This window comes from Pipistrellus hanaki (genome assembly GCF_964339955.1).
Source record: "Pipistrellus hanaki genome assembly, chromosome: 18".
Taxonomy (NCBI): Eukaryota; Metazoa; Chordata; class Mammalia; order Chiroptera; family Vespertilionidae; genus Pipistrellus; species Pipistrellus hanaki.
This window is the reverse complement of record NC_140520.1, coordinates 17465459-17492774: the sequence shown is the minus strand read 5'-3', so window position 1 is coordinate 17492774 and position 27316 is coordinate 17465459. Positions and strand designations below refer to the sequence as shown.

Below are 27316 nucleotides of genomic sequence, written 5' to 3'. Positions count from 1 at the left end.
TCCGAGAAACTCAGTTGCCTCCTCCCTGGAAGGACAGTATTTATTGCCTCCATTCTTGCCTTTCCCCCCTGTTTCCTGCCAGGAAACCTCTCACTATCAACGCAACCAGAGGGACCACAGTGCATCTCCCTGGTCCACCTGGACCAGCTAAATGCACCGAGTAAAGACATCAGGTTCATGTTTAGATTTTGCGTAGGTGTTTTTCCAGCAGAGTTTGTTCTTCCCCCTTCGCCTGCCACCAGTAATCAGAGATCCACCCATAAAGGAAGTGGTAGTGAACTCTCACTATTAAACCTCTTATTCTTCTCCACACACAAAGCACTTTGCATTCTTATGGTCACAGCGTAGTCCTTACAACTGGGGAGGAGGGCCTTCTCTGCCCCATTTCGCAGATGCATGGCAACAGATGTCCATGCTAGTAAGCAGCTGGGTCTGAACTTGAACTAAGGTCTCCTCCTAAATTCAGCTGGTCCTCCTGCCTTCCCCATCCAAGCCTCAGCAGGTGATACTTGAAAGTGTCCTTAAAGGATGGGAGTGTCCTAATGTGTGCAAGGGGCTGTGTGATGGGCACTGTTCTAACTGCATTACATATGTGATCTAATGTAATTCTCAGGACAGCCTGTGAGGTGTGTGCTATTGACAGATGAGGAAATGGGGCCATAGAGAGAGGAGGGAACTCCCCCAAGAGCCCACAGCTCTTCCATAAGACAGCTGGGATTTGACCCCAGTTGTTCTGGCTCTGGCGTCTGTGCTGTTACAAATCCTTTCTGCTACTTCCCACGGTGCCTCTCTTTACTGTCTGGACTTTGCATTCTCTCTCTGCCCCACATTCTGGGGTGTGGCTGTGCCCCTGTATGGGGCATGTGGGAACTAGCCCCCTATCCCTAGACGCATGTCTGCCTGCAATCTCAGAGCACCTGCCCAGGACCCAGAGCCCACTCCCTAACCCTGAGAGGTGATGGAAAGTCCTCCGTTCCCACCCAGGGACCTCCCCCACCAGACTTGCTCTAAACGACAAAGCAGGACACTAGATCCAACACACCAATTGTCACCAGTGGCTTTTTTTCCTTTTCAATCGTACAATTAATGTGCCTACAATGAGCACATTAATCAGAAAAGCTTTTGATTAAAAAATAAAAATAAACCTTGGTTTCACAACCAAGACATGAATCCAAAATGTGTCCTCACCAACTAGAAACTGGAGGACACCTCATCTCTTTTGTGGGGCTGAAGTCAACTACTCCCTCGTGCGCCTTCAAGGCAGGTCTGTCTCAGAACCAAGGTGCTACCTCTTCTTATTCAAGCCTTCCCTGCTCATTGACAGGTTAAAGGGCCCTCCAAGCTCCTCTTTTCCAAGCTGCCATCCAAAGGCCCTGGATTGAAACTTTTCACTGAATTAAGAATTTCTTTCCCGTAAAAAAGACACAGGTGATAGAAACATAAACAGTGCCCCCAAATGCACTGGGAAGACTGGAGCACTGCCAGTCTGAGCCCCATGAACTGCTCCAGCTGAGGAACCCCAGAGCTTCCTCTATGATGGCACCAGGACTGGTGGACTCAGAGGCTAATTTCAGTCTAGCGACCAGCATCTATTCTGACTCCATTGACAGTACCTGAGCTTTTCACTTAGCATCACCCTATTCTTAGGGCGCTGGCCTCAGCCGATCATTCTAAGCACTTTTTATGCCTTATTTTATGGAATGAAAGAGCTTCAACTTGGGTCCCTAAGTGACCTCCATCCGCTGACAAACCCACATCTTGTCCTGGGTGGGCCAAGAAAAGAGACTTGTTTCAAACAGATGACTCCTTAGTGGGCTGGAAAAGAGTTGAGGTGTTAAAGATATAAAATTAAAATAGATAAAAGATTGGCTTCTGCAAAGCCTCCTTTGACCGAGATGTCTCCCCTGGTGGCATGCCTGTCTTAGGACATAAGCCCATCTCATTCTAACAATCACATTAATAGCTTCCTGTCCTCTTGTCCCTGGTGTTTGTACAAAACTCCAAGGAGAATTTAATAGAAGTAGAACAGAAGAGAAAAAATATAGATGCATTATTTATAATTTACTGTCGCCTGAAATTTCATCCAAGGTCTACTTGTCTTTTGGAGACACGAATATAAATGAGAAAACAAAGACTCCCCGCAGAGCAACAGAGACTGGGCGACGTGATCTCCTGAGAAGCAGATCTCATTGTCTCCTTTAATCCTATAAGCGGCAAACAAGGCGTTTGCTGAAGCTGTCCTCACAGGCAGTGAACAGTGTGAAATAGGCTGTCTTAACCTTGAGGTTAAGCCGAGACAATCATTCGCAGAGGTTCCCAGAGATGGGGAATGAGAAGTTTTCTTTATTGCCTTTGCTCCGGTCCCTGGGATCCCATATCTTGGCCAAGCTGATCTCTGGGGCTCTTTAGGGAAACTCTGAGAGTCTATTCTAATACAAACTTTCCTTTTGGGAAGTTGTAAAAAAAAATAATGAAGATTGGCCAACCCTGGGTTCTGGGACAGCAGATGGCGGGCCATGCAAATCCGTAGAGTTATCAGTTAATAGTGCCACCGAGGTTGTCTGTTTCATCTTGGGTGACTCTCAGTAGGTGATGGTTTCTAAGGAATTGGTCCGTGTCACTGAATGTATTTAGCTAGAGTTGTCTGTACTACTCTACTGGACAGGGATGTGTGGTCCTTCAGTAGGGAGAGCAGTGAATTTTGTCAAGCAGTAATGCCACCTGCCCTCGGGCCTTGAACGTCACTATGTACAGAATTTGGTTGGACCCATTTTTACCCATGCTGTCTTAAATGTTCTCAGAAAAGCTCATTTCTATTTCCCTTTTCATAATCATAGGAAGGGAAATAGTGTCCACATGGTATCTTACATTTAACAAATATTGAATGAACCTTCCCAGTGGGTTACACACCATACTAAACACTCCAAGGGCATGAGGCAGTGGGAACAGACAAGAGGAGGAAATGGGGTAATTTCAAGTAGTGGTGAGACCATAAAAAATCAATAGAGTAACGGACTAGGGACCGATGTGGACAGCTAATTTCCAGGACGGCTGCCACTTCCTTCCCCCAGCCCCAGCCCCAGCCCCAGCTAGGATGGCAGGCCATTTGAGCCAGGACATGAAAGATGAGAGTGAATCGGACAAAGCGGAGCATTCAGGCTGAGGGAAGAGCGATGACTACACCCAGAGGGAGGAATGAGTTTGGTATGTTCCGAAGCTTCAAAGAAAGCCAGTTATAAAAGGAAGGGCTGGAGCCTGCAGGTCCTTGTGGGTCACTGTGGTCATGGTGAGGACCTGGGGTTGTATTCTAATTGCAAGACTAATTGCAAGAAGCCATCCCGTTGGAGAAGTCATTGGGAGGTTGTTGGCACGTGAGCGACAGAGGTCACATTTATACTATAGAAATGTCACTCTGGTTCAGATATGGAGAACGGATGCTAGTAGGGACAGGAAGAGAGCAGGGAGATGGCATTCCCATGACCCAACCCTCCCCTTGCCATGCTGAAGCAAGGACACAGAGACAAGTCTGGCAGCTGACAGTCTATGATCAGCTAATCTGCCATAGAAATGGGTCTCCTGATTGAAGTCTCAACCCACAGGTTGAGAACTGTGCTGTAGAGCATTAAGACCATCAAAAAATACAGATATTTACATTAGGATTCATTAACGGTAGCAAAATTACAGTTATGAAGTAGCAAGGAAAGTGATTTTATGGTTGGGGGTCACTACAACACGAGGAACTGTATTAAAGGGTCGCGGCATTAGAAAGGTTGATAACCACTGAGTTAGAAGATGCTCTCAAGGTGGCTAAGGTGGTAGTTTTGATGGCCTGTATGGGCTGACCAGGTAACTTTGCTCTTTCCACAAACCTGCCACCCACTAACCCACTTCTGGGGAAAAGACACCTAGTAGTAAGTTCTGGTGGCCAGAGGCGGTCGCTGTGCTGCTGTGGAGCCGCACACCCTGCTCTGCTGGGTCTGTCCTCAGAGAGAAACGCCAACACCTCGCTTTGGTCCTGATGCTGAGGCCGTAAGGCCAGGCCGTGGACACTCTCCAAAGCCACTAACTCAGACCAATGTAGAGACTGTATCCAGGAACCCCCACAAGAAAGGGACGGGGCAGGGACCGGAAAGGCCTCTTCCTTCACTCCCAGCTGCTGGAGCTGTCTGATTGCTCTGCGCATCACGTAGCTCACCTCCCTCCACTCGCAGTCAGCCTTCCGATGCCCAACACAAACCAATTTCTGAGCAATTCTTCCGGTAAGTGGCTGTCCTATCGATCTCACAATTACATCTAGAAACACTTAACTATGAGCCATCTCAGTGTCCCGATCACTTGGCATTGCGTTCCTCTTAACTTGGCAATCAACACAGCCTGTGCCTTACAGACAGACAAAGCCTCTCTGTCAGGCGGGCCCGGCTGCTGCTCCAGAGGGAAGGGCGCCTTCCGTGCTGCTCTGGCTCCTGAAGTGTCTGCCTTGAGGAAAATTACTGGTGACCTGTGTGAGGTTAAAGGTGTGTTTCTGCCGATAGTAGATGGCAGGACATCAGAGTGTCTCGGATGCATGAAATCTGTCCCAACAATTCCCTAAAAATGTCCGAATCAGCACACACGCAATGAACGCAGCGGAACAGTCATCAGTGAGGTCATTATTAGCTAAGCCGAAGTCCAGTAACCCCAAATGCACATAATGGTAACAACTGGAGCCAAGGCTTAAACTCGAGGGCAAATAGCCTCCTTTCTTCTTCCCCATCCCCACCCCCATTCTAAATCTTGGGACCTGCCCATTCAAGAAAAGAGAGAGGGAAAGAGAGAGGGAAGGAAATAGAGAAAAGGAAATCGAGGGAGAGACTGAGTCTATCCAGGCAGCTATGTGGACTGAGGCAGAGAAAGCCGACCGCTGGGGACATAATTCCACTTCCTGGCCTCTCAGAGAGGAAGAGTGGGGTCCCCAATCTGCTGGGCACCCGACTCCTCTGAGGAGCTCTGGTAAAACAGGATCCACTGGGGAGCTCTCCGCCCCCCCTCATTCCCCTGACAGGCTAAGTCAGCAGACAGGAATCTGAACTTGAATCATGGCCCTTTGTCCCACTTGTGACACCACTGAGGTCACATTTCATCCCAAGTTCACTTAAAAAAAATGAATTCTTTTATATGACAGTCCTGATATTTCAAAACATCTAACACACTAGTAACTATTAAATAATCTATTCTATGTGGTCAATGTGAAGTAGCCTGTGTAAGATTACTCACTTATTCTGAAGTCTGGTTTAGTTTTATGTGCGTGCTGGTAGGAGGCTGTCATTTTAAGATTTAGGAGAAGATGACTGGGGACACACATGTTGGGTACTGAGTAGAAATGTGGGATTCTGGCTCCTTTAAGAAGCTGAGTTGATTCAGAAGAAGGGGCTGTTTAGAGCACAAGATAGGAGTGCACTGAAGACCAAGAACATTCTGTGCTGATCTTTCAAAGTGAGAAATCCAGGCTGTGAGAGAAGGCTGGCTGCTCCTGGGACCAGGTGGAGGCGGCCTGGAAGCTGGGAAATAACCGAGGGGTTCCCACAGCAACAGGGAGCGGGGAGGAGCCCACTGGCAGCCGTCCCCCACTTCCAGGCACAGGTGGGATGGGGAGCACTCATGAGCCCCAGGACAAGCTGCCGATGAGAGAGAGCAAAGAGCATCCCTGCAGCTAGTCAGGACGTGTGTTTCAGGTGCTGGTAAAGGCAGCTTGTTTGAACATGGGGCCTTTCTTCAGGTCACTGTAGCCTTCGGGGCTTTGTGTGTTTACCAGATAGATACAGACATTCAGTCATCCTTTACCCATGGGTGGAGGTGGGTCCCGTAGCCGGTCTTGTGTTCTAGTTTGCTTAGCAGAGAGCACAGAGAACCTGACTGAGGTTGGAAACCTGAGTGTCGGTGATGGGAGGAAGTCGTGCAATCTCTCCAAGGGCAGTCTCCTCTGTGAAATAAGTTTTTTGATTCACAGTGATCTGCCTTCCTCTCAAGTTTCTTGCAAGAACTAAGTGAAAATGAAAACTCATTTGGCAAAGCACAAGTTCTGTAGAAATCTGCGGTCATTCTCTGAAGTAGGTGGCACCTTTGTTCCAAACTGCCTGCGATGGAGTTAACTCATCTCCAGAGGGGCTTGGTGTAAAGTCTGTGGAACCCCCACAACCTCTCCCCAACGCAGGATGCTTCCCTGATGATCCGTAACAGGTGTCTCAGATGACCCGGGCCTCCAACGAGGCTCTGTCTCCTTCCTTGTGTGGCACGAGGCTGTCACTTGCTCTGACCCTCCAGCAGGCTTTCCAAGTGCCCTGGGGTCATACCCTGCAGTGCACAAGCACTGCCAATAGGGGGCACTGTGGTGACTGGCCCATGAGGTCCTTACCCAGCCCTTTCATGACTGCTGCACAGTTCAAGGCTGCAGGATCACCTCTACCGCACCTTACGTTTCCCAGGCCCCGTGCTCGCTCAGCTCCTGCGGTCCAGAGAGCCCTCCGCTGGTCCCTCCTCCTCAGCTTGCCTACTAAGCACTAAGATGTGCCCTAAAGCTAAGCTCTTCAAGACACATGATTTAAGCTTCTCTTTCAGCTAATTAGATATTGTTCTACAAATTGGGCTGCTCTCTCTGAAAGATGAGAGGCAGGGTGTTCTCCTGCCGCCTCTGAGCTTACACTGAACTGTGGAGCACAGCCACTGGGTCGAGTCCAATGGGGAGATTATTCTGCACGAGGAATAGATGCCGTCTTCTTGCTGACACTGAGCTTGTCGGGGCAATCCTGTGTGCCTGCTGTGAGGATGGCGGAAGGCTTTATCAGCGGTCGCCAACCCGTGTTCTGCAGACCATGGGTGCTCCCTGAGGTCGGAAAGGTTGGTGACTGCTGGCTGTGACAGGAGGCCCTCCAGGGATGCACGGTGGCCCATGCACCTGTAGCCATCGCCTGAGTAACCACTCACATCTTCACCTTTGCGGGGATGGGTATTTTTATCATCCCCATCTCACTGATAAGAAAACTGATAGCCAGGGAAATCAGGCCATTTGCTTAAGCTAACCAACAGGTAAGTAGAGGAGCCAGACCGTGAGCCCAGGTTTCCTGTCTACTGTCTGATTGCTCCATCGATTAAGCGGGATGCAGGGCGAGGCAGGGTTCCGACACTGGGTGAGGCCAGAGTGGATGAGGTCCCACGGACCCTCTGCACCCTTCTCCGATTTGACCCAAGGGGCTCGCGCAGAGGGGGGAAAGGATGCTTTCTGGAGGTTTCCTCTTTTCCTGTGCAGGGGGCCGCGTGTTCCCTCACCCTCAAGACTGCGCCCAGCACCTGATGAACGGCGACACTCTGAGTGGGGTCTACACCATCTTCCTCCACGGAGAACCCGGCCAGAAGCTCCAGGTCTACTGCGACATGACCACGGACGGCGGTGGCTGGATTGTAAGTACACACGCTGCTCTCCGCAGGTGCAGACAGCCCGGTGTCCTTGTCCACCGGGCGCAGCACCCACGGACCCACACCTCACATCCTCTGCCTGTCCCTTCAGCTAACCCCCTCCTGTCCCTCTGGGGGGCTCTCCGCTGTCCTCGGGGCCCTTTCTCAGCAGCCCGTCATAGGCTTGGCCAGGCCGAGAGAGGAACAGCATCTGGAGGCTGCAGAGGCCTGGCCCAGGGAGGGGTTCCTTCTGCAGTGGCAGTGCAGGCCCGGGTGCTGCCCACTGGGGTCTGTGGCTGTAAGAGGAGCAGTGGAGTGAGCCTCTGTGGGGAGCCCATTAGGGCCTTTCTGTAGGACAACGGCATATTGAGGGAGCAGAGGAGGGCAGAGCATGGACAGCCACCTCCGGTTACCAAGGCCACCGTGTCCCCATCCTTCCTTGGCCTCCCCGGTTCGTCTCCAGAGCTGTCCCAGCCTTCAGGGAGCACAATGGTTAGGAAAAGAGACAGCATTTCCCGTGACTACCCTCCTCCGCGTCTGATAGCTCCGGACAGAAAGAAGGGAAGGGTGGCCTACTAATGTCCCTGCCCATCATGCAGCCATTGCAGACAGAGGGTTCCCGCAGCCCGGCCCGCAGCAGCCCAGCGCTAGCTGGTGGGTGCGCATGGCAAGGAGTATTTAAATGGAGGGAAATGGGGACCGTGCTCCTAATAGCTACACTTGGGAGACATTTCCTTTTCTCTTTCTGACATATTTGTGCCTCCTTCGTAAAGCATAATTGGAAATTGAAGCCGAGGCTGATGTATTGGAGGTTAGATGAAATGAGCACTTAAACAGCTCGAAGAGTGAATGATATGCAATTGCCTTGCCTGCAATGGGATGACGACAGTTACTGCTGATGTGAAGTTGGGCCTGTGCTTTTGATGAGAAATGCGCTCTCCCTCTCTCCCTCTCTCTCTCTCTCTCTCTCTCTCTCTCTCTCTCTCTCTCTCTCTTTGCTGCACTCCCTGGTGCAAAGGACGGATCTGAGAGCCACCAGCTCCCCCCGTTTGGGGGCTCGCTGTGCCCCCGAGTCCTTTACATTGCAGGGTGCGAATTAGTGTCAACATCACGGCCGGCCTCTCCACCGGGGCCTCTGCACTTAGAGAGAAAGCACTGTGTTCTTCCAGGGAACGGGCGGCCGTGCAGATGCCAGCCCTGCCCGCAGTGCTCCTTGTCCGAGCTTGTCCTGGCAGAGAGAGCACGCGCTCACAGCCACTGTCCTCACCCCTCTCCCCAGGTCTTCCAGAGGCGGCAGAATGGCCAGACGGACTTTTTCCGGAAGTGGGCGGAGTACCGCGCTGGCTTCGGGAACCTGGAGGACGAGTTCTGGCTGGGTAAGGCCCCTCCGCTTTCCCCCCCGAGAGCTGCTCTGGCTCTGCGTCCAGCGCTCTCCGTGGTGGGCCCATCTGGGGTTATCGGCACCCCCGTGTCTGATGAGAAGTTGACAACTTGTAAATTGCTTTCAGTTCCTCTGGCTCTGTTTGGCTGCTCTATTGATCTGTTTTTATCTCATTGTGGTGTTTTCCTCTCTGCCCCGTCTCTTCCCATCCTCATTAATAGTCTCTTATGCTGATGGGTCTTGACAGGAAGCAACTGCAAAGCGTGGATCGGCCTGGTGTGCGAGAAGGCATGAGGGCCTCGGGGTGGCAGGTCACCTCACGAGAACGAGGCAGGCGCCGAGCTCGGTTCTTTGTGGGGATGTTACTCCCCGGGCTGGCCAGGAGGGAGGGAGGGAAGTGAGAATGGCATAGAGGTGACCATCCGTGTCCCCGAGGGCTGACAGGAGCGGAGGTGGAGATTGAGAGCGGAGCAGGTGTGAGAAGGGGCGAGCACACCTGGCCCAGCAGTCGGCGGGCCATCCTGACGGCCTGCCTCCGCCTCCCGGGGCGATGTTCTGCCATTGGTACAGGGAGGCGGGGAGAGGATCTGAGCGCATTCCCAACTGGCGGCCTCCTACACCTGCCGTCACCATCTCATCCGGGCTTCACTCCCTTTCCCCCTCACTGGCCTCCCTGCCGCCAGGACCACTCCGCGTCCACATGGCCCCTGGGGTGATCTTCCTCACCCCCCAAAACCTGCACAGCAGCCAACCCCATGGGCAAACCATCCCCCGGACTCCGCCTCGCCACCAGATGACATCCAAGCCCCTGAGCTCCTGGCTGGGCCTCTGTCCTCTGCCTTGGCCCCTGTGCCCACCCCTGAGCACCTACCTCTCCCCACCCACACCAACTGCGAACATTCGGAATCACTGACGCTCCCTCTGCAAGGGAGCCGGTCCCTCCATGTCCGTTCACAGACCAGACAGCCCATCTTTCCTGAGGGAGAATTGGCCCCTGCCTTCTTTGTGGCCAATTTCCTGTCTCAAATCAGTGTCCGTTTCCTGGTCCCCCTGGACTATACTACGTCAACTTGTGGGGCTTGGACCACATCATATTCATCTCTTAACCCCGTTGCCTACCTGGGGATAGCAGGTAAACGTAGCCATCAGTCAGTCAGTGGTAAGAATTTGTGGAGTGTCTATTAGGTAACCAGCTCTGTGCTTGCTGATGTAGGTAATAAGCATAGAAGGTAAACGTCATGTAAGGATATTGAGAGAGAAGTCAATGACTAGGAAACACCTGCCCTCTATGAGTTTGCAAACTGCTTGGGAGACAGCAGTGCCCGGAGCCGGTGTCCCCACCGCAGGCAGGGCTCCGTGCCCTGCCCCACGACCTTCGTCCCATCTGCGAATCACCTGAGCTACATGCACCTACATTTTCTCCACATCACTGTTCAGTTCATGAATCCGTTGTTTGGGGAAAGAAACGTGGAAGCATCGCCCCAGTGGAGAGCTGGTCAGGTGCAGCCCTAAAAGGGAGCCTCGGAAAGCCCTGCAGGAAAGCCACGCTCCCATCCTTCCGTGGCCGTTAACCGGCCTCCCGGCCCGCTGCAGCTGGCAGCAACAGTGCGGGTGTTCACCCACAGAAGCACTAGCACCAAACCGAGATGCCAGCTAAGGTCAGCATCAGGCTTCAGGCTGCTCCTTCATCTATTAGGAAAAGGATAGGATTTGGAAATACCTCTCTCCCCGATCAATGTTCTGTAGCCCTACAACCCCAGATATTTGTCCTCATCAGAGATGTCGTCCCACACCCGGAAATGCCGTACTAACCTGTGAGCTCCTTGCAAGGAGCACACAGATCCTGAGACACGGCGGGGGGGGGGGGGGGGGGGGGGGGGACACAGGAATGCGAGACACAGGAGGAAAGGGGACCCAAAGGAGAGGGAAGACAGGGATCCTTCTGATGTGGCCAGCGGGGCAGGGAGGAAATCAGAGGGGAGGCACAGGGGGAGGAGAGAGGCTGGGTGGGTTGAATGAAGGCTGCAGGATGTAAAGTGGGGAGGTGACATCTGGACTTAATGTGGGTAACAGGGAGCCAGTGAGGGCTCCTGCACGAGGCCTGGCCCCGGAGGTGCCGTATGGCAGCAGTACTCAGGTTGGGGTGACACTGTGACAGGATTCTTATTAGAGGGGTACATCTGGGGGTGCTCTCAGGAGGGGGAGCAGGGTAAGCAGGATAAAGCAGGGGAAAGTGCAAACGTGTGGTCTAGGTTGGGTTGATCCTTAGGGAAGCTCTGAGCATAAACTGCTCCTCGGGGCTGGGGTGAGAGGCACCCCCACATCGGGCCCTGATGGAGGTCGCCCTTTGGTGTGGGGGTGGAGAGTGCAGCTTCTGGGCGCAGTGACTCCGTTCAGGCGGTTATCCAAGAGGGAGGCGGCTGTGAGTTATGTGGCAACTGTGGGCATGGAATGAATGGTGACAGACCCCACCGCAGGCTGCTGGGAGGTGGATGTCGGGACATCCTGGCCCGGGGTCCACCTTCAATTCCTGTGACCACTGTTCCTGCCTCTTGCCCCCATCACTCACGCCAGAGCACTAGGCCCCTGTGCTGCTCCTGCCACCGTCACCCACACCAGGTTGGAGGGAGGTGGCAGGGATGGGGCCAGGATGCTGAGGCTCAAGGCCCCTCAGACCCCAGGCCAGACCCCTAGCTGACTTGCGCTGGGAACGCCTCCGCAGACCTGGCTGGCCCTCCGCAGGGGCCGATTCGGAGTCCGGACGGGTGTGTCTGAAAACAGACCATCTGTCTGAGAGTCGGAGTCCCCGATACCCCTCTTCCTCCCCGGGACACATCTTAGAGGCCACAGTCCCATTTCCGCCGGGCCAGGCTGCTGCAGCCTCTGCTCGTCTCCGCAGGGCTGGACAACATACACAGGATCACGTCCCAGGGCCGCTACGAGCTGCGCGTGGACATGCGCGACGCCCAGGAGGCCGCCTTCGCCCTCTACGACAAGTTCTCGGTGGAGGACAGCGGGAGCCTGTACAAGCTCCGAGTGGGCGGCTACAACGGCACCGCAGGTACCGGCCCCGGGCAGACCAGGCCCCCGGCCCAGGCCTGAGCTGCCCCGCACTCCCTGCCGGCCAGAGAGTCAGGCACCGGCTGCCCCTCACCACCTGAGATGGGTTTCCCAGGACTTTCGTTTCCTCGTCTGGGACCACGGTCATAGGATCCCCGCCCTGCTTCACAGAGCAGCCAGGAACACACAGTTCCATGCAGGGGACCTGCTTTAAGATGGAAACATCTACATTCAAGGGGAGGGTCAAGAATGAGTCTTCTTGTCCCGACTATTCAATGTGGGCTCCTCCAGAGAGAGCAGAACCCTGTGCTGTCTGAGCAGAAACCTCCCCCCCGCAGTGACATGAGGAAACCACCGCTGAGCTAGGAAACTAAGTCAGATCCCGCTTGTCGTGAGGTCCCCCCCCACACACACACAAGCCATCATCACAGCCATCAGGGAGCAAGCCACAGCCCTTGATGTGCCCACATTTCCCCTCCTTCGTCCGCAAGAACCACATACATCACCAGGTTGTCTGTGTAGACGCCTGTGACATTTACACTCAGAAGAATACTCGTTGCCTTAATAGTTTTATCAGAACCTAACGCTGGGCCTGCACCCTGGGGTCTACTACGAAAGCCTGTTTTTGCCAAATGTTCTCTGTTTGGTACTGGGAGCGATTGGCCCTGCGTTAGCCCGGAGTTAGGGCTAAAGGCTAGGGTATCATTTTAGCAGCGTTTTTACGCTCTTAGCACTGAAAGGACCACTGAGGTGTTGCCCTTCCAATTCCGGCCTCTGTCCAATTACTTCCCCTCCAGCCAGGAGGTTCCTCCAAAGAGAAGCCCCCTTTCCTTTGTTACGCTGCGAATTTCAGACCGTTCCCCGTGGCCACGAGCCTTGCCTGGGTGCCCCACGGAAGGCCCAGCTTACCGGCTTCGGGCATAAAATAGCCATTGAATGCACTCTAGTAAACACAGTATCAGGCAGAATCATTCTGATAAGGAGGCTGTACGGCCGTGACCCAGACTGTCCTGTGTTACCCCCTGGAGACAAGGGGAGTCGTGTCTGTCTGTGTCCTGTGCGGGAGGAAACAGACAGAGGTCAGGGGCCGAGTGGAGAGTTCTGAGCAGGCTGAGGAAGGAGATGAGCTGGAAAGAGCAGCGTGGGAGCAGCTGGCCCCGGGGGCAGGGAGTTTAGTTCAGCCGGACTGACCAACAGGTGGAAGGAAAAGGGGGGCTCAGTGGAAGGAAAGGGGGGGCTCCGTGAAGGTCCTGTAGGGGAGGCCAGGTTGGTTGGGAGCAGGTCAAACGTCCAGAAAATCCTGACGAAGGAGGGACCAGCTGAATAGCCTCACGGTGTTCCTTTTCCGCAGGGGACTCCCTCAGCTACCACCAGGGGCGCCCTTTCTCCACCAAGGACAGAGACAATGACATCGCCGTCACCAACTGCGCCCTGTCCTACAAGGGGGCGTGGTGGTATAAGAACTGCCACCGAACCAACCTCAACGGGAAGTACGGGGAGTCCAGGCACAGCCAGGTGGGTGGCGGTCAGCCGGCGGGGTGAGGGGAGCGGCGGGTCCCTTAGCCCGAGTTCATGGCACAGGCGGGTCTCACAGAGCCTCAGGGAAGGAGCATCATGAAGAGGAAGGCCATGCAGACGCCGGGGCAGGCAGGACAGGGCAGAAGCAGTAGAAGAAGAGGAAGCAGCACTACGAAGTGTCCCAGGAAGAGAATGAGGAATACCGGTATTAACCGGCCTGTCCCCATGAGAGACCACGTGCCCGTGGGCGGAGCGGAGTGATGGGTGACCCGCTGGGATGTGCCCGGCATTAGCCCTGAAAGCCAGCAGCCGGGGAACCCCGTGGTCCCAGCAAACCCAGGGTGGGTCCTCGTCGGCGGAAACCACCTGGCCTCCCGCCAGGAGTGAGCGGGCACTCGGTGACCTGCCAGAAGGCTTCTCTGCTGCAGGGGTTTTGCACACAAACCCTGAGGGCCAGACACAGAGCCGGCCACAGGGAGCGGCTAAAGGAAAAGCTGGAGGGAGGCTGTGTCCCGTGGCCTCACCTCGGGGATCTGACGAGCTCGTCCTCTCCTTCCCAGGGCATCAACTGGTACCACTGGAAAGGCCACGAGTTCTCCATCCCCTTCGTGGAGATGAAGACGCGCCCCTACAGCCCCCGGCCCCTGGCGGGGCGGAAGCGGCGGTCCTCGCCCTTCTGAGCCGCGGGCGGCCGCCGGCCCTGACCGTTCCGTCGTTCGTTCGTGTTTCATAACACCGAGCCGGGGCGGGGTCACAGCTCTGCGCATTGCGACGGGTCCTGAGCCTCTGAAGGAAGCAGGGGGTGGCAGGAACCGGTTGGGAATTAGCTGCTTATGGTTCCTGCTGCCCTCGGGCCTGACCCTAGTCCCTCTCCCTCCTCCCAGCCACCTCAGCCGGCCCCTGTTCCCACCCAGGAGGAGGAGAAGGGGGATGTTTCCTTAAAAGACCAAATCAAAGGCCAGTGGTGGAGTCAGGTTGCTATGGTGACGGGCACGTGCCTTCGCCCCTTGCCCTCCCTCGGAGACGCCCCCCCCTCCCCGCCACCCCCCGGCATGTGCCCCTGCCACTCACCGCCTCCCACGGAAAAAGCCTCCACAAGATTATCTCATGGACAGCGCCCCCAGAGGCAGCTGGACCCTGCCCACCCGCCAGCCCAAGCCTCGTTCACAGGCCAGAGGGTCTCACCTTCTGACTCTTCTGCCCAGTGACCCCGGGACCTCGAGGGAGGAGTGGCTGCCCTTCCAGCCCCCACGGAGCCCGTGCCTGCCCCCGGCCCTGAGGCCCCACAAGCCCTGCCACCGCTCCCGACGACAGTCCCCGAGGTGTTCGGCGCCGTGGCTGGCCCGGAGCTGCCCGTGGCTGGGACCCTGTGGGTCTCTGAGGGAGGGGCACAGGGAGAGGTGGCGGGTTTTAGCGCTTTGGGGTCCAGCCTGGAGGAAAGGGGGAGGGGGGGAGGAGGAGGAGAATTCAGGGTCCCTGTCACTGAGATTTGAGGTCCCATGGAACACGGGTCTTTATTTCTGGTCCTCTGTGTCACGAACAGTTTTTTCCAAGTTGCAAAATGGATTGCTGTCCTTAGCCAGGCTCTCCTTCGCGTGGGAGGCTCAATAAGAGTCAGAGGAATTTATTATATGACCAGCCAGGCACTCCCTTAACGGGTAACCCCTGAAAGAGGTGGGGTTTGAGGGTCTTATTCTTGTTCCCCCCACCCCCTTTTTTTGGTCCTACGGAGACAGGACTGGCCTCCTCAACGAGGTGAGCTCCTGAGAAGGCTTCTCCACCTTCTCTTCTTCCTCTGCCTTTGAGAGGAGAAATGAAAGGACATCTAGAAATCCGAGGCGAACAGGGAGGGCTGTGGGCCACCTCCCCTCTGATGAGATGTTCTCTCTCCGCGGGCTGGGCTGTGATTTAAGCCTGAGAGCTGGAGGCTCTAGAAGCCAGGACCCTTCAGCGTCTCCAAATCAAACATTAGCTACCATCATACCCACGGCGCCGGCCGAACCCAGGCTGTTTCCCAGCTGCCCTCCCCATCCTCTCCTTCTCCTCAAGCCCCAGTTCCACTCTGTAGTGTCAACTGGGGCAGCCAGGTACCTGTTCCCCTCAGTCAGGCCAAGTCTGCTAAGCAGGAGCCCATCCCTCAGGCTGACGACCACACCGGTGGTCACTTGCCGTGGGCCCTGTCCCTTTAGCAGGCCACCAAGGCCTTGTCACAGCTATCGTGTGGATGTGACTGACATGCCCGCAACCGAAACACAGAGGTGGCATTTCCATTTCTCAGTTCGCCATGGGCCTCAGAAAAACAAGGAGAAGCAGGGAAAAGCCAACAGTCCTTTCTAGAAGGAGGGAAAAGACAACAGTCCTTTCTGGACGTTAAATGAGACTGGGTGGAGTGGCCGCCAGTGAACAGCGGGCAGCACGCTGAAGAGCTGAGCAATAGGCTCTCTGCTGGCCCTGCGACATCAAGGAGGTCACCTCACCTCTCAGGGCCTCCATTTTCTCCCCTGTTACATGCAGGGTTGGGCCTGAATGGCTTCTCACTCCCCTCTCAGCTCTGACAGTCAGTGACGCCCATCTCTGATCTGAAAATCTGCGTAGCAATTTGGCATGGGGGGGTAAGGGGAGAGACACAATCAAGCCATGAAAATGTGCCAGGAACTCTGCTTTATCTAGGGAGGGAAAGAGAAAAGCAAGGATAGAGGGAGAAGTCCTCAGTGAAACACACACACACACACACACACACACACACACACACTTTGCAGGAAGGATTATGCCCCCCCCATAGGAGGCTGCACTCATTTTGTCCGCGAAAGCAGAGCCCAGGGCCCTGGGTGGCACTGATCCTGCCCATCCCCTCAAGGGACTGACACAGAGAAACGCTGTGAATCCTCATGTCGCCACTCAGGCTAAAGCCAGGACACACTGCGGAAACCCAAATCTGCCTTTTATTGGCAGCACTGCACCCTGTGGAACGAACGCTTCTATAAATAGTCTCCGGCTCTGCCCTGATCCGTTTTTAAAGAATCTTAAAGCAGGCAAGGGCCTCCAAGGATGAGCTCACCCAACCTGCAATCAGAGGATTTATAGGTTCCTTTTATTAAGTAGAGTCATTTTGTCATGCATTTCTATCATTTTTAAGGACACTGTGCCCATTCTCTCCCCAGGGCCCCTGTACAACTTGACTCAGAGCTTCTGCCTCCCTCACCGATTCCTGCTAGTCCTGCTCCCCCGAGCACGTGCTCTCCCCGAGGGGGGATTTCTGAGCAGCGCCCAGAGCACCCGCCCTACACCAGCCTTTCCCTCAAGGGACAGGAAATGTGCGCCCTGCCAGGGGGTTTTAGCCGGAGACACCCCAGGATACTTACACTCAAACGCACAACCCACGGATGATGGCTACAGACCCACCGCCTAGACCCAACATCCAGACAGTTTCTCCTTTTTGCATTTCCCCGTCAGAGAAAGATCATTTCCAGCTCAGTAAACTCATATTCTCCAGGGCTATTTCTGGAAGGTGAAGGAGGGAATGGGGAAGAGAAATCTGTTGGAAAACTCCTGCTGGTCTTTAGACCAGATTTAACTGGAGGAGGGAGCTTGCTGAGTGTCCCCACCAGGAGGCGATCACAACCCCAGCCCCTCCTGTCACCCCGTGTGAGTCATCTCGGGGTGAGGACAGCAAGTGCCTCCAGGATACCTGGAGGACCCACACAAATGAAAACTGGCCAACAGATTAACAGGAGATTTGTTAAAAAAATAAAGTAAATAAAAAAAAGGCAGCAAGGAAATGCAGAGCAAACTTCCACCAACAGCTCAATGCCCCAGACCCTTCACAGCCCCACTCCTCATAAAGAGGTACACTCACACCTGCTCCTGGCATCCTGAGAACTGGCCTTCCCAAGACAGACCTGGAGAACCAAGGCAGCCAGTGAGCTCAGTGCCAAACCAAACAATCCATCCTCACTCAGACTGAACAAGTCAGCCCCAGAACAGAGCTGTAGATTCGGGGACAAAAGGTCATTGGGGAACCTTTCAAAGAGCTCTTGTCAAAGCGCAAGTGAGAAAGGACTTAGAGTCCTCTGCCCCCTCCTCTGGGGGATCAGAACCTGTGAGGACAGCAGGTGCACAAAGCAGAGCGCGCTGACGCCCACTAGCTGGTGGCTGCGAATTGCAAATACTCCTGGGCCTTGAAAGTACTTTTTTTTTTTTAACCTCCACCCAGAATTTCAGGAAAGGCGGAGCTGCTGGCTCAGGACATGTGCTTTTCCGTGGCTTCTTTCTGTCAGCAGACTCCCACTCCCATTTCTTTGCTCCAAAGGGCACCTTCGTCTTGCATCTCACTGTCCGCTCTCAAGACCCTTAAAGGAACCTCTCGGAGATTCCAGCTTGACTTCCATCCCCCTGACCTCATGGGACAGTTTGTTTTCTCTTGCCTCAGACTTACCAAAGCTGCGAGAGGGGCCTTGGACCTCGGAGGCTGAGGCACCCCCTGAAGGTGGGAGTTGGCCTAGTGCCCACAGCTCCAGGTTCCGGGAGCTGCTGGCTCTGCTTGGCCACCAAATAACAACAACAAAGAAGGAGCTGGTGGGTAGTTAGAAGCTAAAGCAAGCCTTCTCCTGATGGGCCCACAGAAAAATGCAGAGACGGGCGTGAGGGCCCTGGTTGAGGGGCCAGCATTAGCTCCCTGCTCTCTCTGCCCCCCACATCCCCCAGCACCCCTGGGTGTTCCCCCACTTCACCTGAGGAGGGGGAGGTCCCAGGGGCTGTCACTGCACAGAAACTGACTTCACTCACATTCCTTCCCAAGCAGTCACAGCCGATCTGCCCCCTCCAGCATTTCTGATTAATTTTTCGAGGTCACACTTTGCCTGAAGCATGACTTCACTGCACCTGCAGCGCTTCATTGTCCAAATGTCCTTGGCCAGCCTCTCAGGCTTTGGACAGTGCTGCCTTTTCTCCAAACCGGAAATCCTCCCTCCTGCGCCAAGCTTAATCAGGCCCTTGCAGGACATCCACACAGCACAGCTCTTGTTCCTCAGAAGAACGCTGCCCCCTCTGCTAACTAGGAAAACAGCTCCTCCTTGTTGGCTGTCAGGCTGGGCTGATGCTGAATTTGATCTTCCCATCGGCTCTCCCAGGGCCGGCATGGGCTCTTGGTCCCAGGGGTTCACAGAAGGCGGTGCAAACGTCCCTGGGGATCAGGAACCCCCAGGCCCCGGAGAGGGTTGGGGTCCAGAGACATGGCCAGGAGGCAGATGCATGGATGAGAACTATTGGCCTCTTCCTCTCAGTGATTTCACAGCCCCAGGGAGACCCTGGGCTGCTGCTGAACATCCTGTCATTGCACACGACCATGCTCAACACTGCCTCCAACATGCCACGCTGGGAACACCTTCAGCCTGGAGGGGACTCAGATCTCTGACCCTCTCTCATCTCCACCTCAGGCCCAGGAAGGTTAGGTCACAAGGCTGGTTAGTAGCAGAGCTGCGATCAGACCTGGCATGAGCTTTTTCACTTCCTCTCGCCAAACGAAGGCTAAGACAATAGGGATTAGCGTGCACCTGCTGTTTTCCAGTCACGGGGTTAGCGGCTGGACATGTGTTACTTCGTTCAGTCCTCACCAGAACCCTGGCTCAAGTTTTACCATTTTCCAGAGGAGACAATGGAGGCACAGAGAGGTTAAGTAACTTGCCCAAGGTCACACAGGCAGGAGAGTGTGACCCACCCACTCGCTCACTGGTTTCCCTATCTCTCGCCCTACCTGTGCCCACTGCTCCAGAATTCTGGGGAAAGCCAAGGGCCCGGGAAGGCCGAGGACTGTCAGCTACCATCTCCCCTCTCCCTGCCACTTCAGGGAATTGATAAGAAAACCAGTTCTTGGAAACTTGTGGTTTTAGCTGCGGGGCCCAAACCCCAGCAATGAACCCTTTCCTCTTAACCGACTGACTTTTCTGTGCACTGAAATAGGTAGCTCTCCCCGAGAGCGCCCGTACGGCACGGTCCCTGTGTGAGAGGCACCGGACACCATGGTCAATGCCACCACGGCCCAGAAAGCGCTCCCTACCCTCCCCCCACCCCCAGGTCCCCTCTGAGGCCTGGACTCACTTCATGGCCTCAAGGTTCAGACGTTAACACACATGGCCTCCTTCCTGCCCATCACCCCTCTCCCCCTCCCCAACCCCCCCATTGCTCCAACCTCCAATACACTCCGCCCAGAGGACTGCCAGGCGCCCTAAGAGAGCCCTGTGGGTGGGGGGAGATGGTCAGGGCTCGGCCGGCTGAAACCCACCCAGACGTCACCAACGCCAAGTCCCCATCCCTCCGAGCTTGCGTTTGCCATCTTAACTTTTAACAGCCTTTTCAGGTAAAAATAACGAAGGCCAACTGACTGACTTTGTAGCTACCACGCGCTTGGGAAAGCGTTCACGGGGAAGGACGGGACGGAAGAAGGAAAAGCAGCGGACTCGGCGATGAACTGAACAGAAGGAACGCGGGGCAGGAAGGGAGCGGGGCCGTGGCTCAGACGAACCTCCGCTTGTTAACCATCGTTAACTAGTGCTTGTAGTCCTGGTAGCTTCTAGCCTCTGTATAGCTCCTTTTTTAAACACATTTTCTATACGTTAATAAAAGACCTGAAGGACCATGTCAGCTTCCTGGTGCCGGGCCTGGGGGCGGCCTCGCTCAGACCTCACATCTGCCGCCACCTCTGCCCCCGTCTTCCCCGGGCCACCCTGCCAGGGAGGCTGGTCTCATTCCTGCTGTGCCCAGTCCCCTATCCCTGTCCCTCCCCTCCCCGTTCCTCTTCTCTCATATCCCCAAGTCTCCTACTCAGACCCCTCCCCTCCTTCCCGTCTCCCTTTTTATTTCGCGCCCAGGAAGGATGAGTGGGAGGTGCCTCTGCTGGTGCCCACCTGGCATCACCCGCCCGGTCTGGTCTGGGGGTTGAGCCCTCGATCAGCCACTACAACCGCCTCACCATGGGTCTAGCTCCCTCAACCCTGGAGGTCCCGTGGCAGCCAGATCTCCGAGGCTCTGGTGCCACCTACGGGCGCTGGCGAGAACACCCAACAGGCCCGCGGCCTCCCTGGGCTCCGGCCTCCACTGCCCACCGGCCTCTCAGACGTGGGTCACCTGGGAACCATTTCCCCCTTTTCTCCCTTGAAGGTGGGCCCAGGGCACATTGTAACACAGCCGTAACCTCCGGCCACGTTAGGTAAGACCCAGCCCGGTAACAGCCCCTCAGGAGGGCACGGGGCCACGGCCCACGCCAGCTCCACAGGCACAGGGTCCACGTGCTGAGATGGCAGGGGGCGGCACCGGTGCCAGGGCCAGCTGCTGCCCCCGCTGGCATGGGAGGGCGTGTTGGGAGACTCCGGGGCAGGCCAGCCCGCTGGCTGTGATGACAACGGGAATAACCCCGCAGAACGGGAGTGGGGAACAGTGTGACAGAGTCGGAACAGAGGACACACCCTGTGGGAGCAGGGCCGGGACAGAGGCCCGTGAGGGGCTCTAAGGACAGAGCTCCCCCAGGTGGCCAGGGACAGACTGAACATGGAGACAAGAGGGAGAGCCCTTCTCCATGTCCCCTGTCAAACGGGGAGAGGACTTGGGAAAGGGACAGAATCCCAAGCTTGGAAATAATTTTTAAAAAACACACAAAATGATCCATTCCTCCCAGAGCTTTGCAGGCACCACAAGCCTCTTTCCAACCCTGGAAACCGGCAAAATCCCGGCTCCCCCCACAGCGAGTCCCCCCGGAGGTGCCCACCCACCCCCTGCACTGGACAGAGGGCTGCCCAGCCGTCCGGGGGCTCATTTCCCAGAGCCCAGATCTCTGGACCCTCAGACAAGAGAGGCCTGTGAAACCAGCCACCTTCCTGTCCTCGGGGCTGTCCCCGGAGGAACGGGCGCTGTCCCAGCCGATAAACCGTCCAGCGTCACCCTGCCTGGCACTGGGGAGGGCGCTGAGGGGAGAGAGGAGAGCCAGGGGCCTGTGGGAATCGGGCTTACTCCTGCGGTGGCTGGATGCTCGCCTCCGATTCTGACTTAAATGAGTGTCATTCCCCCCTTACCGAAGGCCTCGGGCGCGTTTACAACCATCTGAACACAGACTGAGCCGTGCTGTGTGGTGGGAACGAGGAACCGCCGCGGGGAGAGTGGAGAGAAGATGATTAAGCAGGAGAACTGTGAGCGGCATGAGCACTCAGAGCAATTACCCCGAGCCCGGCCTGCCGCAGCCCGGCCTCCCTGCACGGACGCCACGGCCCGGGACCCGTGCCCGCAGGGACCTCTCCGCCAGCCGCGGGAAGGCTGCTCCCGGGAGTGAGGGCGCTGGAGCCTGGCATGCGTGGCGTACTCCACCGACCAGGCTCCCGAGGAATTGTGAGAGAGCATGCGTGTACACGCACACACCGTGCTCTCCTGCCCTCCTTTTCCTGCACCGCCCCGCTCAGTGAGCTCACCGCACCCGGTGCTGCCCCCGGACGTGCGGGGATGGAAGGCCTGGTCCCCCCTGAAGAGACTGCATCTCCGTTTGCCCCCTGCCGTTTCCATCCGCTTCACCGGGCTCCCACGCCCCAGCCTGGACGGCCCAGGCCCTCGCTTCCGGGGTCGTCAGAGAAAAGAGAGGGCAGTCTCCCCGTGTCTGTGTGTGTGTTCACGAGGAACTGGAAAGAAAGACACACAGAGACAGAATCCAGTTAATTAGGATGAGGGTTGTCATTTCAATATTGACAATGTGTTTCCCACTCAGACACATTTCAAACACTTCAAGCGCTAAGAAAAGTGGCAATTAAGGCGGTTCTTGAATCCAAAAACGCTAACAGAACCTTCTCCAAGGCTGAAGCACCACAGAATCTTCCTTGGGGGAGAGAAAGGGGCATCAGGAAAGACACGCCCTGGCATTTGTAGGTGCTGTTGCCCTTTTAGGCCTTAAAGAAGACTCACTGTGGCCGCCATCACCACCGAGCACTCATTCATCTCTCGTGCGAAAAGTTCTGGGCCTGCTCTTCGTGACAAACAATAAGCCCTTTGGAGGTTTCTGGGAAGGGAGTATAAATTACAAAAAAACGCAGTAGCAATTATGAAAATTCAATATGCTGGCTGTGCAGGAAATTTAAAGAGCCAAGAAAAGCAGTGAGGACCGGGCGGGAGGGTGTGACTTATGTCTGTGTGCACGCATTACCTGGCGTGATTTGTGGGCCAGGCTCACTTCTTTATGACTTCTCGTCCCCACATAAAACCCGCAGCGCCATCACCGAAACGTGTATTTACAGCCAAAGCGACACTGGAAGCACTGTCAGCAGTGACAGCCAGATCTCCCCGCGGAGATCAGAGTCACCGATGATGGAGCAGTAACGTGCCCGTGGAGCAGCCTGCCTTTCCGCCCCATCCCCCCTCCCCACGAGCCTCGCACGTGCTTTGAGGGACATTCCTGGAAATCTAGCGTTCACACGTACCCCCTCCCCTTTCGTTTTCCCAAAGAAACGCGCTGAGGTTTAGCCCAGTTTGAGATGCCACGCTTGCCGAGGGCAGGGCTGCATACACCAGCTCCGCCAGCGTTTCGGTCAGATCCTCCTTTGTGGCAGGAAACTGTCCTGCGGTCGGAGAAGACTCTGCAGCATCCCTGGCCTCTGCCCACCGGATTCCAGCAGGACCGCCCCTTCCCTCCCGCAAATGCCCGACACTGACTGACAAACGCCCTGTGCCCTCCGCGAGCAGCCCGGCCCGAGCTGAGCTGAGAGCGGCTGTGCTAAGATCTGTCACCAGAAGACGACGGCGCCAGCTCGGGCTCCGTCAAAGCCGCATTTTGAGACGCGCCACCCAGGCCGTTTCCGTCCGAAAGACAAAGCAGCCCCCCAGCGGAGCACGGCCATAGCTTCCCTACTGAGTTTCTTTCATGCCATGTATGACGTTGGGAGAGCAGCCTGTGTTCTCGGTTTCACCTCCTGGGGCTCACTCCAGGGTGAGAGGAGATGAGATCCCCGGGCGGGACTGGCATCCGTGAGGCGGCGCTCACCGAGAACCAGCCACTGACCCACACGGCCAGGGCTCCGGGAACCAGTTACGTTTCAGACCGGGGTCGCGTGTGAACCAGACCGAGGGCTCTGCTGCTGCCCGCGACGGACAGAAATAAATGGGGCTGATTGTTTAAGACCCCCAGTCTCTCCCCACCTCCTCGGTCCTGGTGTCTTACAAATGAGGGTGAGTTAGGAACGGAGGAGGGCAGGCAGGGAAGGCTTCATCCCAGAATCCTGAGCCAGGCAGCCAGGGTCGCTGTCCGTGCTCCAGGGAGAATGCGGACACCAAAGGCACAGGCCTACGTGCCCGTGATGCTGGGGAGCAGACCGCGGGCCCAGGAAAACCTAACCTGTGCCGCAGGACAGAGATGAAGCAAATGGAAATGGAAAGTTGTCCATGAAAGAAATCGCCTGCAGCCTCAGGACGTGGCCAAGAAGCCCGCCTCCCACCAACCCTCCTCCCCCCACTCCCACCCCACTCTCCCGCCAAGGGAGGGTGGGTGCCAGGTATGCCGGGAGGGGGCGCGGTGCACAGGGAGGGGGTGCAAAGCCAGCATTTCCTCCAGCTTTTTCAGAGAAAAGTCACCATGTTGGTTTTTCTTTCCTGGGGTCCCAGCCCTGCCTGTTGGGCCAGGAGGCCTAGTTCTGTGCTTACAAAGTGCCGTCACCATTACAGATCCGTGTCCCGCTCAGTGAGCTGTGAAAGCCACCCGGCATCGGGGGGAGGTTTGTGTGTGTGTGTGGGGGGGGGGGGAGGGGTCCACATCCAGGGTGACAGGCAGCAACAGCCCTCAGGCTGGCTTCTCTTGCTCAGGGGGGACAGGTCTGGCTCAGGCTCTGGAACAACATGCTCGGGGCCCTTCCTGCAGCTCACAGCAAGACGGACCCTGGGATCCCCATCCCGGCGCCACGGATATGCAGCTTCCCATCGGGATCTTTTTCTCCAGAGTCTCCTCCTGATCAGCAGCCACAGGAGCAGCCGCGGAGTGCCTCCCCCACCGGTCTGCCCGGCACTCACGATGGGATTGCCAGGACCTCCTGTTCCTCTTCCAAGATCCAGCCACTCAGCACGGAGCTGTCTCATGCTCCACCCATCAGATGCCAGTGTGAGCTCGCTCTCTCTCTCCCTCTCTCTCTCTCTCTCTCTCACACACACACACACTCACACACACACACACACACACACACACACACACACACACACGCACGCACAGTTATGACAACCAAAATGTCCCGGGGGTGGGGGGGAGGCACCCAGGACAGAGCACAGCGGTTCAGTCCTATTCCCGCCTCGGTTATGGGTTCGGGGTGAGCACAGTCCCAGTTCTGTCCCGGAAGAGAAGAGCCCACGCTGTTTGGTGGCTCCCGATACGACACGCCACTGCCTCCGCGCTGCGTGGTGCGTGGATAAAACTCTCGCATCCTGCACCCCTTTTCTCTCGGTGAAAAGGCCAGGCTCAGGACGCAGCCGACACCACCGGGGGCCGAGCACAGACACGGAAAGGAACTGCTTCTGGTCCTTTAAGTTGCCGAGTCCAGTCTGAGCTGCACTGAGGAATCCTCTCCTTTTTTGTTGATGACAGAGGGTTTGTGTGTTTGTTTGTTATTTGATACTGAAAGAAACTTAACTAATAAAATATCATAAGTAGGTTCATAACTTTTAGACCCCAGGAAACTTTTGATCCAGTCTGAAAAATACCCTACTGTTTACGTCCATTTCTGGGGGGGAAATTAAGAAAGGTTGAAATGACCTCTTTTCATCTTTGACATCAACACATCCACCCCCACATTCACGTCCTTCGTGAAGTCACATGGAGAAGGTCACAGGAGTTCCCACCTATCCGTCCCCCATCAGCACGTCCTTGGTCCCGGCCCAGCCGGATGGGCCTAGGGGCCCCGAGGGGAACAGACAGATCACACCCGGGCTCCGGGTGTGCCGATGCCTGCCTTGCTGTCGCCATCGGGGGAACCCCATCTAGGGCAGGTGAGGTCAAGCTGTGGCTCACAGGTCCCCGGGGGACCCACAAACTCCAGGCTCTCTTATGAGCCTTTAGCTTCTTGGTGCACAGACACTCGCACTGATGGCCAAGCTGCAGACGCTGAGCCCGGGCCAAGTCGATGGCAGCAAACTGGACGCACAGTTGTCTTTTTTTACTCGTGGTAAAAAAAAAAAAAAAAAAAATTTATATGTGTGTATGTATATATATATATATATATATATATATATATATATATATATATATATATTAAAAGTGCCAGTTTCATTTGACGAAAAAGTAGAAATTTTCGCATGTCTTGACCACAAGTGCTTGCCTGTCGATGTAATTCACTGTGACTCGCCAACCGGGAGAGCGTGCCCTCGAGTGCCATCATCGCTGGAGGGAAGGACTACGTGCGAGTCTCCAGCTGACCTCGTGGCCTCTGTCCATGTGTCCTTGGAAGAGCCGTGACCGACAGCTATGGCTTCCCGACAGCACGCCAGGCCAGCCCGTCCCTCTGAGGACAACAGATGCCAGTGCTCGCAGCTGGTGATAACGCTGGAGCTCTCCAAAGAAAACCAGAATTTTGAAAACCTCGTGTCCGCCACGCCATGCTTGACAGCTTCCTCATGCGCCAGGACATAGCGGGTGAGGTCGGTGGCGGTGGTAAAAGATGTGAACTTAAAATTCTGTATGAGACGCTATGTCAGATTTGGAAGATCTGTATAACTCCTTGAGTGGTTCTTCCACTGGTTTGCCTGTCATTTTCTCATTGATGTTGGGAGTTATTGTTATATATTCTAGAGGGGACGTAGTTGCCAGTTCTGTGGTTTAAAATGCCGCACTGCGCTCTGTTGCTGGCCTGCACTCTCTTGCTGGTATCTTTGATGAAGAGTTTCTGGTCTGTGTAATCAGATTACCCATCTTCCCTCAATGGTTTGTATCTGCCGGTCGTTTTCTGATCCTCAGACTTAAAATGCTCCCCTGTGTTATCTGTGGTTTTATTTTTTACATTTAAGTTTTTAATCCGCCTGAATTTTTTTTTTTTTTACTCGATAAAATTATATGTAGCTGCCTACAACTGACTGTTTTTTAAACTACAAAATGACAGCTCTATATGGTTCCATCTACGGTGTGAGGCAGGGGCATGTTTATAGTTTTCCCATGTGAGTAATAACCTTCCTGGCACCGTTTATTAAAAGTCTGTCCTTCCTCCCTGCAAGGCCTCCTTCCTAACGTGGCCTCCGGTCACGCCCAGTCCCACATCATCTCCGTGACTGTGGCTTTAAGAGAACTCTTGGTATCTGTACGGAAAGACTCTGACTTTGTCCTTTTTGTTCAACTCTCTTGAGAGAGTTTGGCTCTGCTTGGCTCTTTGCACTTCGAAATAAATGTTACTATCAGCTTGTCAAGTTCTACCGAGTAAAATGGATTTTTTTTTATTGGAATGCCGTTGACTCTAATCATTTGGAAGAATGGGCCTCTCCACAATCTTGAATCCTTTAGTCAATAAACACCAAGTATCCCTGAACTTATTATATGGTCTGTAATGTCTCTCAACAAAGGATTCTCATTTTCTCCTGAGAGGTTTTACACACCTTTCCTCAGATTTACTGCGGGGCACTCACGGGGTCTGTGATGTGATTTACCTGCCCGCACGCTCATCGATTCGCCGTGACTGAGGATGCTGGGAAGGCAGGGGGCCTGATGGTTTGGGGGCCACCCAGGTCACATAAATTTGACTTTTATTTCCACACAAAGGTCAGCTTCAGATTTTCATTATCAGGAAGAGCTGATTTGGGGTTTTTGGTTTTGGTTTGGGGTTGGGATTTTTATTAACTTTGGTTTGGCTGGTACTTAGGCAACTTGTCTTGAAATTTCCTGTGTGTGGAAGGTGCAGTTGGGTTTAGTTTGGAATCGTATTTACACATGGTCTGGGT

The 27316-nt window shown here is 55.1% G+C and overlaps 1 protein-coding gene across 3 annotated transcripts in view; it reads left to right on the top strand.

The window, feature by feature from the left end:
* Nucleotides 1-14429, top strand: part of TNR (tenascin R) — a 310075-nt gene extending 295646 nt beyond the window's left edge. For all 3 annotated transcript variants that reach the window (XM_084865195.1, XM_084865194.1, XM_084865193.1), the window contains 5 exons: nt 7283-7434; nt 8708-8804; nt 11709-11870; nt 13221-13384; nt 13948-14429. In XM_084865195.1, the coding sequence (XP_084721321.1) occupies nt 7283-7434; nt 8708-8804; nt 11709-11870; nt 13221-13384; nt 13948-14067 (695 nt within the window). In that variant the 3' untranslated portion in view covers nt 14068-14429. The remainder of the gene's footprint in view (nt 1-7282; nt 7435-8707; nt 8805-11708; nt 11871-13220; nt 13385-13947) is intronic.
* Nucleotides 14430-27316: the final 12887 nt, after the last annotated feature.